Here is a 17235-nt window from a genome sequence, read left to right as displayed (position 1 = left end):
AAGATGTTAAAATTCTGATCTGTTGCAAAATTTCACAAACTGTTGAGATTAGTATTTTGTTAATACAAATGGATAGGAGTTCTTTACATAATCTGTGTATCTTTTATCTCTATCAAAAATTCAAGTATAAATAACTTAAAAATCATAGGGGAAAATAATTTAACCTACAAAATGTTATTTTCACATGAAAACTAAAAAATACAACAACAAGAAAACAGTAATTCCAACTCTTGTTACTACTTCTCATTCTTTCTCACATTTGGTAATTAAGGACCCCAAATAATTTAATACGTAATTAATCCAATCAAGAAGCTTTGGAAATATGCATGGAACTGCTGGAAACTATTGGAGTTTATGGTAAGTGGTACCATTTATATTAAAAGTGGGTCCGGAATTGCTTTTTTGCCATTGCTTTCACATTTGGTCAAATCTTTTAAAATTCAGTTAAAAAAATGATAGAAAGGAGAGATGAAAATATACAGATTTTGGAACTAGAACTTCCCTCCAACTTTGTTCTTTCTGTAGTGATGTCAAATCCTTAGTATTCAGTAAAAGAAATTCCCTTAAATGCACTTTTTAGAAATGTCTCTATTTCTCATGTCAAGGAATAGCAGGTGGGTTTATGGCTACTATTTCTTCAAGAAATTTTATGTAAATCTAAGGTATGTTGCTTTTGTTTTTATAGTAGGATATTTCTGCATCTTGAAAGGAAGATAAATCATAAGTCTCCTATGGAATAGATGGATTTTTCTCCTTTCTGTGAACTAAAGCGATTCAATGTCTCTTTTGGTAAGTTTTTGTTAGCATGGATCTGATCTTGTGCCATCTGGGTTTTTGGATATTCGTGCAGAGCCGTGGCAAAAGGCATATCCTGATGGGCAGTTTGTATGCTTGGAGATGTTTCTACCTGAATGACTTGTGATCTTAACAAATGAATTAAATTCTCAGTGAGTTTTTGTTTCTTCCAAAAAGAGCTTCTTGTACACTGTCGATACACTCATTGTCCTCATTCTTTATCCCATACCTAGTTTCCCTCATATGGTCTTTATATGCTCGTCCCATCCAGTTAATTATACCTCATCCTTTAAATCCATCAAATATCCTTTTTATAAGTTTCCATTCTAACTAAAGGCAAGCAAGGTAGCATTGAAAATAAACCCTTTGTCTTAATTAGATAAAAAACATTTGGATCAGTATGCCAGCTTCCTTCTGTTTGTATTAGGTCCATGATATGTGCTTTAGATTAAGTATTTTGAGGACATTTATTTGTCTTATATAACATAGTATTTGAAAGGGTTTTTTTTTTTATATCAAGACAGTGATTGACTTTGGTCTTTAAACTTGTGAGAGATTGGCAGGGCAGGTACTATCCTCATTTTGAATTTGCCCATGGTTACTAAGACTTGGAGCCAGGGTTCAGATCATATCTGCCACTCTACTCCTTTAGTCACCAAGGCTGATAGGCAGAACCACCGGGTTCGGAGACTGTATTACTAGTCGTATGAAAAAATGCATATCGTGTTTAGTTTAAATTCATATATCTGGACATAGTTGAAGTGAAATACCTCATTTTCTAAAGCAGGGATTAGCAAACTTGTAAAGGCCAGTAAAAATGCCATGTCATCTTTAACTAATGTGTTTCTGTACTTGTAGCATGAAAGCAGCCATAGGTAGAATGCAAATGAATGAAAGTGATTTAGTGTCCCAGTAGGACTTTATTTATAGACTAGCTGGTTGAGTCAGATTTGTCCCATGGATAGTAGTTTGCTGATCCCTGCTCTAAAGGATTACTTAAGATTTATGATTTTATATCCGAAGAAAATATATAATTTTAAATATAATATACAAAATATATAATTTTTACTTATAATATATAAATATATTTTATAACTGGAGAAAATATAAAAGGTCATTTACTTTATACTATTCATTTGATAGATGAGGATTCTGAGATTCAGAGGCTAAATTCAACTTAAAGCAATCAGTAAATTAGGCAGCTGACTAGTTTTATCATTGAGAAATTCTGACATTATAAAAGAAATTTAATGACTTTTAAGTGACTGAGTACAGAATGTCAGATACACATGGGTAGACTTTAAGTGACTCATTTGATATACTCTAATGTTCATGTCAAAATGAATCTTGATACCCCATTAAGATGTATGATAACAATGTACCAATAAAAAGAAAAAAAATTAATCTTGAGATGCTTGAAAATAATTTATTGTAAAATTCTTTTATACAGTGTGTTCATACTTTTAACGTGCTTTTTGTCTAGATAGTATAAGATTTTCTTCACCCCACTAATTGCTGTGATAGGTCACATGTAGGTGTTACATTATTTATTCATAATCTCTGATTCTAGAACCATGAGTTAATATGCAGGAAGATAAAAATCATGATAATAGAAATAAGTCTCTTTTAATTTGCTTTGAGGTGGAATGAGATGTCTTTGCCAGCTTAAGAAACAAAATTGGTACTCCGTATATGGTTTAATATGGATAGACATGGTTCCTAGACTGAAGAAGAGAAATACATGGAGTCAAAGTAAAAATGACTACAGTGAATATGAGTGCAGTGCAGTCATCTTAAATATTTAGAAGAACCCAGTCTTGAGCTAAATATCCTTAAATGTTTAGCAACTCATCAAGGTAATGAGTCAAATGATAGCACCAACAGTTAAAGTGTATTGGTATTATGACCTCAAGAAAAGAGAGCAAAACCAGAGCTGGCACCTTCTAACAAGTATAAAGTTTGCCTTCTTCACTCACACCCAGCTACTTCTTCCCCTCTGAGCACCACCGTGACACGGGTCCTGACTTCAACTCCAGGCTGTTCTTTCTCTCTGCTCCCCAGCCCCATCATCAGACCTTTTTCATTCACACGGCACCCCCACTTATTCTGCGCCATACTTTTCACCTATTTGATGTGTTTCTGACTTACAGGATTGTTTCTGTACTTCAAGAACACAAGTGGAATCACTCAGACCTGAAAAACAGTCTGAAACCAGTGTCCACCAACATTTGGTAAGAAAATGGTTGAATGAAATTAATGCTCCTCCTTTGTCTTCTTTAGAAAGATCTTTTCTAGATCTTTCTCTTTGCGGTGTCTCTTAATGTTTCTTCCTCTTCCTCCTGTGATAACGGACTTCTTTCCCTAAACCACCTCTCCCTAGAGCAGCCTCACCTATCCCAATGGTTTCATTTGCTCAGGTTTGAGATTGTCCTAGAGCTACTGTAGGTGTCCCGAGGGAATCCTGGCATCAAACAAAACTGATGATTCTCAGATTTTTTACTCTGTCCTGGGCACCAGAAGTATCTACAGAATACATCCAATTGGATTCATCAAAGGCATCAGTACTAAGTTTGAGTAAAACCTAGTCTTCACTTAAAGTTCACTCACCTGCTTTAGTTACTGAAAACCCATCTATCAAGGAACCTTTATGTTATCTACCTAGAAACTCCTAAATGATCTACTGAGTTTTCTCTTAAGAGACCTCAGAGCTCTCCCCACACTGCCTCTGCCCTGACCCCGTTTGTGGCTCGATACCACACGCCTGTCTTTGAAGGACTCTGCGTTTGTCTCCTCCTTCACAGGAGCACTGCTCCTGTTCCGGTTCATCATCTCCCCCTGGCCTGGTGCAGGGAGACTGCAAGACATGCACCCCGCACATCAGTATTCAGTAGTTACCAAGACAGGCCTGCTTGGATCACTTTGCAGCTTGACACTTCTGGTGGCGTCCTGAAGTCTGTGAGATGAAGTCTAAGCTTCTTAGTGTGACACAAGGACTCTAAGTGGTGTGGAGCTTGTCTAATTCTTAAGTCTTGTTTCTTGCTACTGAGTCTTTGCACATACTCTCCTTTCTGCTCAAAATCCTTCTTTCTCCCCTGAAATTCCTTCTCATCCATAGAGAATTGGTTCAAATAGCTCATCTGGAAAATCTTTCCCTTAAACTTTTTATTACATTATGCTTCTACCTATCTTAGACATCTTCATATAATATTTCTTAGTATCTCACCTCACAATAACTACTGTATATGTCTGTTCAACCATAATGTGATTCCTGGAAGAGAAGCATCCTCTTTTACTTATCTTTATCTCCCCTGGGCAGTGCCTGATAGAGTTAATAATATTTATTTATTTATTTATTTTTATTTTTTTTGTGTGGTCCTGGGGTTCCTGGAAGCCCTTCTACCTCCGGGCTACACTCCCAGACCTATTTTTACATTTTCATTTTGGAAACAGGGTCTCCTAAGCCAGCGCGCGCGGCTGCCTTCGAACCTGCGCGATCCTCCTGTCTCTGCCTCCCAAGCACAGGGATTACAAGTGTGCGCCACCACGCCCGGCTAGAGTTAATAATATTTAAAGTAGCATACATGGTAATAAATATTTCTCTGGGATCTTTTTCTCCTCTCAATCCTTCCTTTTGACTACAATTTTTACTATAAAATAGAACATGCTTTGCAAAATTTGCTATAAAATAAGGTAATCTCAGTTAATCATGCTTATAATTTATCCCAGTCTTGTCTTCAGCCATCTTAATTTTTTGTCATTTCAGTTTTTATTCACCGATATTCTAAAGCCTTCTAGGTACCTGCCTCTCATAGGAGGTAGAATCCAACCTGAGTTTTGATTCAAGTAATAGGCTGAGGTAGATCAGAGTCATGTAACTGTTACGATCATGCTGTTAACAAGCTAGAACTCAGGAAGTGTCCATACTGGAATTCTTCAAAGCCCTAGGTTGAAGCCATCTTATATTTTTAGGAGCTCACTCTCTTATTAGAGTTAGAAAGAGTCTTTTGTGTGGTGGTAGTAGAATTGAACCCAGAGGCATTCTCCCTCTGAGCTTACACCCCAGCCCTTTTTATTTTTCATAGGGTTGCTAAGAGCCTTGCTATGTTGCTGAGGCTGGCCTTGAACTTATGATCCACTGGTCTCAGCCTCCCAAGTACTAGGATTACAGGCGTACACCACGATGCCTGGCTTAGAGAAAAGTCTTAAGCAGAAGCAGAATATGTCTGAAGTCTCTTTTAGAGAAATATAATTGGACATATTATGTAATGTAAATTGATACCAGCTGGAAACTGGTGCCTGATGATAAGAAAAAGCTTCCCCGGCCTTCCTTGAGTCACACTTCAAGACACCACCTGTCATCTTCTATTTAAGCAACTTGTAGTTCTCCATTAATTGTGGTAGCAACTTGTAGTTCTCCATTAATTGTGGCCCCTGGACATAAGATTGCATTTTTTAAAAATTTTATTTATTTATTTATTTATTTATTTATTTATTTATTTATTTATTTGTGTGTGTGTGTGTGTGTGTGTGTGGCACTGGGGGAAAAAGTTTAGGGAACATATCTACTGCTGTCCTCAAAACTGCATGTCAGTTTCAGTTTCAGACTCCATCTCTTTCTCCTGAGGAAAGGGTCCAAGATGTGAAAAGAAGTTAACACAATTCCTAGTACATAGTATGTTATTTTCCCCTCAGTTTTCCCCACCTTAACTGCCATAGCAAGATTCTTGCCACCTGATGGTGCCTGTGAAGGCGTTAGTATCTTTGACGTCCCAATGTCCTTTAGCATATCCTCATAGTTATCATATGACACCAGTGGTTTTTAAGCCTCTTCTTTCTCCTGCATGCATCTTTACTTCACTGCCACTGTGTTTAGGTACAAACCTGACTGTCCCCACAGCACCCAGGAGACCTCATATTGGCACATGGCCCTTCACTCAGTAGGTCTGTTCCCCATCATCACTCTAGGTCTCTTTCTGACTCCCCATTTGAGTCATTTCATCTTGTGATAACTTCTTCCACAGTGTTAATAGGCTGTGGTGTGGAAACTGTTCTCTGACTGTTAGCACCTCCACCAGTAGAGCTTGGATCTAGGGGTAGAAATGAATATAACTGGCCACCACTTGAAGTAAGAGCGCAAGCCTGGAGGTTACTGCAGCTCTTCCTGAGTACACTTATTAGATACCCTGAAGAATTATCAGTCACTCCTAGCAATTTCTAAAAATTTTCCTGGAAATTGCATTGGAAAGAATTCCTTGTTCTTTGTAAATCCACTCTTCCTGCTTTCTTCCCTTTACAGATGGATGTCTCTCTAACCACCATCAAATAGCAATTAGTAAATTCTATTTACATCTTCAAACAGCCTCTTCGGCTATCTTTTGGTGTCTTCCTAATGAGCACCCATGTGTTTGAAACTATCAGTATTTCATATTGGGGGACTGGAAAGAGTTTATACCTGTCATATTTTTATCTTGTAAAACATTACAGGTCAGTGAGCCAGCCCTTTCCTGGACACCACCATCTACCAGAGCCAGGGGAGTGATATGTTCCACCAGTGTTTCTCACTATGAACTGCAAGTGGAAATAGGTAATAATCCTGGACTTCACGTAACTTAAGGCAGATGTTTGGAACTCATTCTCTCTGTGCTAGAGAACCCTTCTTGATAGTGATATGGTGATAATAGCATCTAACAGGCATTGTACTGAATAGTACTATGTGTGTTCTTTATTTAAACCTTTACCATTTTTATTTTGTAGGTGAGGGTACTGAGGCTCTGAGACAATCCAAACTGGTAGTGATCTGAAACCAGATCTTTAAGACTAGGGTCTTGCTGGACTACAGTACCTTCCTATTGATAAAATGATAAAGTTAGAAGGCCTCTTGCAGCAGTCTGGAAGGTGTAGTAGATCAGTAGATCACAACCACAAATATCATCTTTGTTACCTGTGCCTTTTACAAAATTGCACTGCCTATATCCATCACCAAGCTGCGGAATTGCAGGTTCTGGGAGATAAGGCAAAGGCATTTTGAATTAGCTCCCACAATAATTCTGCACCTTTCCTGGTAGAAAAGGCATGGATTACAGTGACTTGAGGAAGTTGCTGTTCATCCAGGGGGAGAGGAAGGACTTGAACTAAGGCAGGGACATGGGCACCGGAGAAGAGATGAGCTGGAGACTAACTTCGTTTCAAAGGAAAAAGGACAGAATTCGGTGACTGTGGAAGGGGGGAACTAACATTGATTACTTGTCTGTTAGTAAGAGCCAGTCCTCAGTTTCATACTTAAAAACTAACACCACTAGCTGGTGATGAGTATGCCAAGCAGCTGCAGCTCTCACACACAGTAGGAATGCAAAATGGTTTAGCCACTTTTGGAAACAGTTTGACATCTTATAAAATGAAACATACAGTTCCTATATGGCCAAACAATCTCACTCTTAGGTATTTGCCAAGAAAAATGAAAACATATGTCTCTTCCAGGACCTCTTCAGGTGTGTGTTTGGCAGCTTTATTTATAGCCACCAAAGCAACTCAAATATCCATCAGCCTATGAGTGGGTAAATAAATTATGGTATATCCTTAGAATTAGTTATTACTCAGCAATAGAAAAATAACTACTAACACATGCAGCATAGATGAATCTCCTTTTCAATAACATTTATATGACAAAAATCAGATCAGTGGTTGCCAGGTGCTGGAAGTGTAGGAGGTTGCTGAATAACATTCTGTTGCTTGACTATATGACAATTTGCTCATCAAGTCACAGTTTTGGCTACTATAATAGATATATAATGGTATGGCATTGTTCTAATTTGCAGTTCCCTATTTTTAGCATCTTTTTATTTGCTTATTTGCCATTCCTGTATCTTATTTTGTGGATTGCCTGTTTAATCTTCTGCCTTTTTTTTTAGTTGGATGGCCTGTCATCTTATAGAATGTTAAGAGGTTTTTTATATATTCTGGATGGTAGTCTTATAAGATACAAACATTGGTAATACTTTAAATCAGTGTCTTGCCTTTTCATTTTCTTAAAACTGGGTTTTTTGTTTGTTTTGTTTTGTTGCAGTCTAGGATGGAACCCAGGAGCATTCTGCCTCTGAGCAACACCCCAGCCCTATTTTTTATTCTTTATTTTGAAACAGGGCCTCACTGAGTTTCTAAGGGCCTCACTAAGTAGTTGAGGCTGTCCTCGAACTGCAATCCCCCGTCTCAGCCTCCCAAATGCTGGGATTACAAGCGTGCGCCAACACGCCCAGCTTAATAGTGTTTTTTAAAGAGCAGGACTTTTTTTATTTTGACATATACCCAGGGTCAGTTTTTCTTTAGTTTGTTTACATGAGTTTTATGTCTGATGCAGGAAGAGGATTTGACAATTTGACTTCTGTCCATCTTGCACGGCATACTCCTACAGGAACACTAGTAACTATAAAAATTACAAATCTGGAACATTGCACTGAAGACCGCCTAAAAGCTTTACAGGTAACAACATGAAGCAAGAGATATTCTTAATATATGTCTGTTTGAGGGGATTATATCTGCAGGAATTTTCTCTCATAAATTAATAGTTCTTTGTCGGGTGTGGTGGCTCACGCTTGTAATCCCCACGCTTGGGAGGCAGAGACAGGAGGATTGTACAGGTTTGAAGCCAGCTGTGCTGGCTTAAGAGACCCTGTTTCCTAATAAAAAGTATAAAATAGGTCTGGGAGTGTAGCCCCGAGGTAGAAGGGTTTCCAGGAACCCCAGTACCACCAAAAAAAAAAAATAATAATAATAGTTCTTTCTATTAGGAAAAAGTAGATTTCTTTCTTCTAATTAACATGAGCTACCAAATTGGAAAGAATATTTGGAAGCCAGATTCATTATGTGGAAAAAATATATATATTAAAGCTTTGGTAACTCAATTCTTTAAAATAACTATCATATTCAAAATGCTAATTTGGAGATTTATTTTTTAATGTGTGTGTGTGTGTGTGTGTGTGTGTGTGTGTGTGTGTGTGTGACTGAAGATTGAACCCAGGGGCATTCTATTCCTGACCTATACCCCCAGCTGTATTTTTTATTTTTTTATTTTGAAACAGGGTCTCACTAAGTTGCAGAGGGCCTGGCTAAGTTGGTGAAACTGGCCACAAACCTGCAGTCTTCCTGCTTCAGCCTTTCAAATACTGGATTCTAAGTGTACGTCACCACACCCAGTTTATCCTGGAGATTTATAATGCCCCTAAGTGGTCTAATCACAAGTAATCATGTAAGGAAATAGAAAAACATAGAAGCATCTTTCTATCTAATTAAGCAAAATTAACTTCTAAAATGATAACTTTTAATGGAATTATATTCTGGGCATATTATAACATTTTAATTGTCACTGATCAGTTTTTATATAAAGGGGAAAGAGTTTTATTTTGATACTGTCCCGATTTTAAAAAATATTTATATACACGTGTATATATCACACAGAAGAAAAAGACTGAAATTACACAAAATATTAACAGGGCTCTCTCTGTAATACATGTTAAGAGTGGCTTTTTGCATTTTTATGGGTTTTTCACATTTCTACGATGTTATCATAGTATCATTATTAAATGTATGTGTTCTGGTGTCAGTTTAAGTTCACCTTCAACTTCTTTCATTAACTGTGCTTTTGAACAGATTTTCTAACTTATTTTTTGTTGTCATCCTCTGTAAAATATATGTTTTATGGAATGGCCATGAGTTTTAAAGAGATGAAAGCACCAAGGATAAAGCTTAGCAATAGCTCCCTTGACATCACTACTAGCTACTATTTCACACACACACAAAAAATTTTTTTTTTTTTTTTGGTGGTACTGGGGATGGAAACCAAGGGCATTCTGCCTCTGAGCTATACTCCCAGCCCTATTTTATTCTTTATTTTGACAGGGTCTCACTAAGTTGCAGAGTACCTCACAAGTTGTTGAGGCTGGCCACCAACCTGGAATTCTCCTGTCTCAACTTCCCAGGTACTGAGATTATAAGCTGCGTGACCATGCCTGGCTAAGAAAAGTGACTTTAAAATGTCTTATGTGTTTATCCTAGAAAGCAGTAATTCTATCCCACTTTTTCCGGCACCCTAATATTACAACTTACTGGACAGTGTTCACTGTTGGCACCTGGCTTTGGGTTATTTCTCCATTTATGGCTTATGGTAAGAAAACTGGTTTTAAATAAAATAATTCATTGTTTAGCCTAGATGCTGTTATTATAAGGATGACTGGGGCCTTTGATTTATAATTTACTGCTTTAATTTATGTCTAATGGCTAATTCTAAATTTTATGATATATTTCTGTATCTGGTTCATCTTGACCTTTTATCTTTAGAAAAAAGTAGAATAGGTATGATGATCGATGGAACCACACAGATTCCCTAAGCATTCCGTGGCTCTGTAGAAGCTGTCTCTCTCTCTCAGTTTCCTTCCCCTCTTGCATGAGAGATCAAGTGTTACTTTGCAGGGAAAAGCAGTTTTCCCACCTGAGCACACCATCCCTATCCCTGTTTGACCATACTGTAAATTGGTTTCACAGTGTTACAGACATCTGCTTGTGTGCCTGTCTCCCTTCTGTTCTTGAGGACAAGGATTATTTATTTTTTTCTTTTTTATATTTCCAGTTATTCACATAACACTTCACACAATATAATGTTCAGTATATGTATTGAATAAATAAGTGAATAGATTTTAGAAGAGCTTCTGTGAATTGCTTCTGAGTTCAGAAAATTACATATGTATGCAATGTATGTATGCAATGTGTATTTTTATTAAGTACTATGGAAAAATATTCTCTTTTCTAATCTTTTAGATCATTAGGGGGAAAATACTTTTTTGTCTTTTCTTTTTGTGGTATGGGAGAATCAAACCCAGGGCCTTAAGCATGCAAGCATGCTAGGTAGGGGCTCCTCCCTGAGCTATATCCCTAGCCAACCCCCACCCCCACCCCCCAAAAAAAAAAAACTTTTAAAGACTCTTAAAAGAAAAGCACTTTTTTTTTTTTTTTTTTTGGTGGTACTGGGGGTGGAACCCAGAGGCTTTCTACCTCCGGGCTATACTCCCAGACCTTTTTATATTTTATTTGGAAACAGGGTCTCACTAAGTTGCTGAGAGCCTCACTAAGTAGCTGAGGCTGGCTTCGAATCCATGCGATCCTCCTGTCTCAGCCTCCCAAGCATGGGGATTACAAGCGTGCGCCACCATGCCTGACTAGAAAATCACTTTTGATTAGGGAAGTAACAAGCTCCAAAAAGTTACCAGGTATGTGTATGTATGGGTTTATGGTTGAAAGGGAAACAGTTAAAGCATACATGGAAGCAGAATCTCTTTGATTATTCATCTAAAGATTTTGGGGTGTTCTTTTCAGGCTCAGCAAGTCAGCTGTTGAAGACATACTTTCCCGAAGGAATGAGCGAAACCTTAATAAGAAACATTCTCTTTGGAGCAGTGCGCGGGTTGAACTATCTACACCAAAATGGCTGTATTCATAGGTATTACTTACTTTCATTTTACAAAATGAAAGAATTTAAATAGAAGAAATCTTTGGGGACCTTTTAGGAAGGAGCAGTTGAATGTTAGAAAGAAGAGACAAGAAATAGATAGATGCAAACTTAGAGAGGAAGGGACAAGTAGATAGAATGGATGCTTACCTTTTTATGTCCATTCACCAGAAATATTCAGACGATAGATGCCCCGAGTGCTGTCCTTGGTGCTGTGGTGTGGAGCACCTGCCCTCCTAGCCCCCACAGTCTCTATCTCATGAGGGATACGAGAACATGTCCATTCAGGTGTCAGCTGTGGCGAAGGGAATCCTCGTTAGCTGGGGTGGGGTGGTTGTTTTGTTAAGCAAGTTGAGCTTTTTTATCCACATTCTAGCTTTTATGTTTACAACATATTTATATCATGTGTAAATTATAATTAATCCTTTCTTGATTTCTTAAATATTTTTCAGCACCTTGAGATTATCATACTAAATATCAGTCTTTTGTTACCAGTCTGTAGATGCAGAAGTAATTGGCTGAATGTGAAAAGCAGTGCTCTTCTCAAATCACTGGGATTTCTATTTTAATTTTCTAGTACTAGAGATTGAATCCAAGACTGTTCTACCTCCACATTACATCCCTAGCCCTTTTCATTTTAAAACAGGGCCCTTGTAAGTTGCTGAGTCTCTCTTAAGTTGCTGAGGCAGGCTTTGAACTTGGAATTCTCCTATCTCAGCCTCCCAAGAACTGGAATTGAACTCAGCTTATTTTACTTTTGTTTTTTAAAACTTGCTTTCTTAATGTTTCAATTTCTTTAAAGCTTTTTGTCTTGCTGTTTGTTCCTTTTTTTAAGCAGTTTTCTAGTTGAGGATGTCAGAAGGTATATTCTATTCAACTGAGATTTTATTATATCTTACCAGACTCTTGGCTGTTCTGCTCTGTTAGTGTCCAAATTCAGAGTGTTTGGCTGAAAACATAAGGCGCTTTTATCATTTATCTAGCAATTAAAGAAAATTTATATTTTACATATTTTATAAATAATGTTATATACCATAAGAGGATGTCTTTTATTGGGTAGTATTGCATTTAACCTGTTCTTCAAATATATTGTTTGATTTTTTTTAGGTTTAGGTATTTTCACAACAATATTCTAGAATAGTGAAATTATTTGATTCCATTCTTTGAAAAAATTACCATTTTTTCATTTATATCTTTCCTTGTTCTAGTATGTATTAAGTAGATGAAAGAAATCTTTAATTCCCTGAATATTTTCTGTATTTATAGCAGTGTATATGAAACACTGTTATCTTTTAGGTAATTAATTTTCAAAAGAGTACATTAATTTATTTGACAAGACTTTTATTCTTTCTTCATTGGCCAGATTCCTAGTACTTAGGGTTGTTTCTTTTTGTTCTAGGAGTATTAAAGCCAGCCATATCCTCATTTCTGGTGATGGCCTGGTGACCCTCTCTGGCCTGTCCCATCTGCATAGTTTGGTTAAGCACGGACAGAGGCATAGGGCTGTGTTTGATTTTCCACAGTTCAGCACGTCAGTGCAGCCGTGGCTGAGTCCAGAACTACTGAGACAGGTCAGATGTGGCCGTTGCATTGGGTTGTCTGTGCGTCTCAAGTGTCTTCTGAGTTTGACTAAAGGACAGTTGCATCCATATATTTGAATTGGTGAATGGCCTACTGCAAGATTTTCTCTTTGTTGGCAAAATTATGTTAGGAATCAAAAATTGTAAGCTTTGTGCTAGGTAGATCTTGATTTTGTGCATATAGGTTTTTTTCCCATTGTTTACCATCCTTTATCAAAAGAGTACATGTATGTAACTTTTTATTAAGTTATTTCTACTAAAGGACTTCAAATTAATTGTGTTCTATAGGATTTACATGGATATAATGTGAAGTCAGATATTTACAGTGTTGGGATTACAGCATGTGAATTAGCCAGTGGGCAGGTGCCATTTCAAGACATGCATAGAACTCAGGTCAGTGCTTTTAAAATTCCTGAACTTGCCTTTCTTAATCTTACTTTCTGGATGATTTCTGCTGAGCATGTTTATTGTAGACTCTTAGGAACTTTTTTGTTATTTATGTCTTAATATTTTTCCTGAAAAAGATTTAAATAATTTTTTTCTTTGTTTTAGATGCTTTTACAGAAACTGAAAGGTCCTCCATATAGCCCATTGGATATAAGCATTTTCCCTCAATCAGACTCTAGAATGAAGAATTCCCGATCAGGCATAGACTCTGGGATTGGAGAAAGTGTGCTTGTCTCTAGTGGAACTCACACAGTTAATAATGACCGATTGCACACACCATCCTCAAAAGACTTTTCTCCTGCCTTCTTTAGCTTGGTTCAGCTTTGTTTACAGCAAGATCCTGAGAAAAGGTAATATTGCTCACCTCAAAATAGTACAAAACCTATGTGTTTTATATTGTATAGAAGATTTGTAATATTATCCTTCTAATAAATTCCAAATTTTTTATCAATCTTTGATTTTAAAAAAAACTAGTCTAATCTAGAAATATCTCTGCTAAGAACAAGTAGAGGTGCAAAACAAATGGGAAGAACACTGGAATGAAAATAGAAGGGTTAGATTCCAGTCTTAGTCAACCATCTCTAGCCAAGTCTCCTTGTAAAAATGACTCTTCCTGAGCCGAGTGTGGTATCTCACACTTGTAATCCCAGCATTCAGGAGGCTGAGACAGGAGGATCCAGGTTCACAGATAGCCTCAGCTACTTAGTGAGGCCCTTTGCAACTCAGTGAGACCCTGTTTCCAAATAAAGAATAAAAAATAGGACTGGGGGTGTAGCTCAAAGGTAGAAAGCTTCTGGGTTCCACAAAAAAAAAAAAAAAAAAAAAAATATATATATATATATATATATATATATATATATATATATATATATATATATATATTCTTCCTGGACATTAATTAGTGCATTTATATTAAGAAATTTTAGAAACTTTCAAGTAGTATCAAAATGTATTTTGTTGATATTATACTAACAATTTGCTGATACTGTACTAACATAAATTGTTATTGTAGGTAACTATTAGCATTACTATTGTGGAAAGAAGATATGTCTTGTTCATCCTTTTTTAGCCCCTTAGTGCCAGACATAATTTCTTATCAATAGTATGTGTCACCAGGCGTGGTGGCACACGCTTGTAATCCCCATGCTTGGGAGGTGGAGACAGGAGGATTGCGCAGGTTCGATAAGAGACCCTGTTTCCAAATTATAAAAAGCATAAAAAATAGGTCTGGGAGTGTAGCCTGGAGGTAGAAGGGTTTTCAGGAACCCCAGTACCACCAAAATAAATAAATAAATAAATAAATAAATAAATAAATAAATAGTATGTGCCTAATAAAATATTGAGTTTGGATTAGTTGAAGGATATTTCTAGAAAGAATTCTTCTCAGCCGGGTGTGGTGGTGCACACTTGTAATCCCAGTACTTGGGAGGCTAAGACAGAAGGATTACATGTTCAGAGCCAGCCTCAGCTACTTAGGCCCTTTGGAACTTAGACCCTATTTCAAAATAAAGGATAAGAAATAGGGCTGGGAATATAGCTCGGAGGTAGAATGTCCCTGGGTTCCATCATCTTTACCACCTAAATAAATAAATAAGTAAATAAATAAATAAATCTTCTCATTAGTCAAGGTTGGAGCTAAGAATTAAGCTTCAAACATACTTTTTAAAAAATTAGTATTGGAGCCGGGTGTGGTGGCGCATGCTTGTAATCCCCATGCTTGGGAGACATAGACAGGAGGATTGTGCAGGTTCAAAGCCAGCTGCATTGGCTTAAAAGACCCTGTTTCCAAATAAAGAAGTATAAAATAGGTCTGGGAGTGTAGACTGGAGGTAGAAGAGTTTCCAGGAATCCCAGTACCACCAAAAAAAAAAAAAAAAAAAAATTTAGTATTTGGTTTTATAGCTTTATAACTCTAAATCGATTTCTAATACAGTTAAACACCTAAATATCTACATTCTAAAATGATATTCTATTTTTTAATATTTTAAAAACATTTCAGGCCATCAGCAAGCAGTTTATTGTCCCATGCATTCTTCAAACAGGTAAGCTGATCTATCATTTATTGTCCAGATGTTTTTAAATACTATTAAAAATCACTTTATTTTGTTGGCTCAATAGGATACAAGAGTCTTACTAATAATTTTCTTACAAAAGTTAAAAGCAAGAAAAGTTTTTTTGTAGTTTAATTTTAGACCTCATAAAAGATTTCCATTCAGCTGGGTGTGGTGGCACACACTTGTAATCCCAGTACTTGGGAGGCTTAGACAGGATTGAGACAGGATTGCGCTCGCAGACAGTCTCAGCTACTTAGTGAGGCCCTCCACAACTTTAGTGAGACCCTGTTTCAAAATAAAGAATAAAAATAGGGCTGAGGGTGAAGCTCAGAGCTACAATGCCCTTAGGTTCAATTCACATTACCCCCCCACACACACACACACACAGTCTCCATTCTATAAAACAAGATGAGTAAAAACAAATTGGACTCTCATCGTATGCTGCTCCTGGCTAGAAATAATGAAAGGGCAAAATAATTTTGATAAAAATTAGTTTGTCTCTTTATTCTTCTTGTTTTGGGGAATCAAGAACATTTTTAGGGAAAATACCTAATATCAATTTTAAACACTTAAGATGATTTAAATATTATTGGTAATAAATCTAATGTATTGAATGTATGTACCAACAGTCTATTTTGGGGCTTCTTTAACAGATGAAAGAAGAAAGCCAGGATTCGATACTCTCACTGTTGCCTCCTGCTTATAACAAGCCATCAGTAACACTGCCTTCAGTGTTGCCCTGGACTGAGCCAGAATGTGATTTTCCTGATGAAAAAGACTCATACTGGGAATTCTAGGGCTGCCAAGTCATTTTAAATCCTGTGTACTTGACCCTCCTTGCTGCTTTTTTTCCTGTTTTGCTAGGGATAAGAACCAGAATTCTACCTGAAAATACAGTTGGTGCACTGGAGAATCTGTCACTTAAAAACCACTCTTCATTGGGCATGTGTTTATCACCTCTCTACTTAGATCAGAGTACTTTTACTACTCCAGGGAAACATCACATTTATTAATCTAGTTACAGTTACTGTCATCCAGTCTGGAAAGTCTTGATTTTTTTTCCCCCCAAGCTGTGACTAACTCCTATCTTGATCTCTCAGTATAAATTTTTGAGCCAGTTTTTGACATTTTGCTGTCTGCTTGAGCCCTCAGAGAACAGTGCTTCCAAGCACATCTTTGTCTTCCACATTTTCCAGCCTTTTTGATCAGCTATTGTTAGACCAATAGGCTAGTTTATCCTGGCACTAAACCCCTATTTGGAGAAGGAAAAATGTCTTTCTCCTTTTTCTTTGTTAAAACATAGTAACATCAAACTGAGCCTCACTCTTGTTAAATGATTCACTTGAAATATATAGAGAAATTGCTTTTTTTAAAAAAAACAGGGGGGCTAATTAAAGTAACACATTTTTATCTATGTAAATTATAAATTCATGCATCCCATTGGGAGCTCAATAAAGATTTATTGAATCGAGTTTGTGCTATTATTTATTTTCCTTGTGTGGTTTGACAAAGCTAAAACACAGAATTCCATTTGTTTTGTCAGGAAAAGTCCTGTCTCAAAGATATTTGTTTACATAACGTAATAAATTTGGGAGAGGTGAGTATTTGATTCATTGAAGGCAGATGGCATTCTGGCCTTTTATATGATTATTGCTCCTGTAGTGGGTACAACATTTAAGGACATAGAGGTCTCCATTAGTTCTTAGTTGTTGTTTTTGTTTCTGAGAGTTTTTTTTTCTTTTTTGTCTTGTCTTTTTGGAACTGGGGATAGAACCCAGAGTGCACCTGCAAAGCAGGCACTTTGCCACTGAGCTTACATCCCAGCCCGAGAAGTTTCTGTTAGTGGTGTGTGTGTGTGTGTGTG

At 36.9% G+C, this 17235-nt stretch overlaps 1 protein-coding gene across 1 annotated transcript; it reads left to right on the top strand.

Annotated features, from left to right (window-relative positions):
* Nucleotides 1–777: 777 nt before the first annotated feature.
* On the top strand, nucleotides 778–16168 carry STRADB (STE20 related adaptor beta; the record flags this gene model as incomplete). The annotated part of the gene is made up of 11 exons (XM_080689346.1): nucleotides 778–789; nucleotides 2946–3026; nucleotides 6280–6379; nucleotides 8150–8271; nucleotides 9844–9952; nucleotides 11158–11281; nucleotides 12690–12861; nucleotides 13159–13263; nucleotides 13423–13667; nucleotides 15317–15359; nucleotides 16025–16168. The coding sequence occupies 11 exons, from the start codon at nucleotides 778–780 to the stop codon at nucleotides 16166–16168; spliced, it is 1257 nt and encodes a 418-aa protein (XP_080545472.1).
* Between the last annotated feature and the right edge of the window lie 1067 nt (nucleotides 16169–17235).

The sequence above is a fragment of the Muscardinus avellanarius genome (genome assembly GCF_963383645.1).
Source record: "Muscardinus avellanarius genome assembly, chromosome: 2".
Taxonomy (NCBI): domain Eukaryota; kingdom Metazoa; phylum Chordata; class Mammalia; order Rodentia; family Gliridae; genus Muscardinus; species Muscardinus avellanarius.
This window is presented reverse-complemented; position numbering and strand designations above follow the sequence as displayed.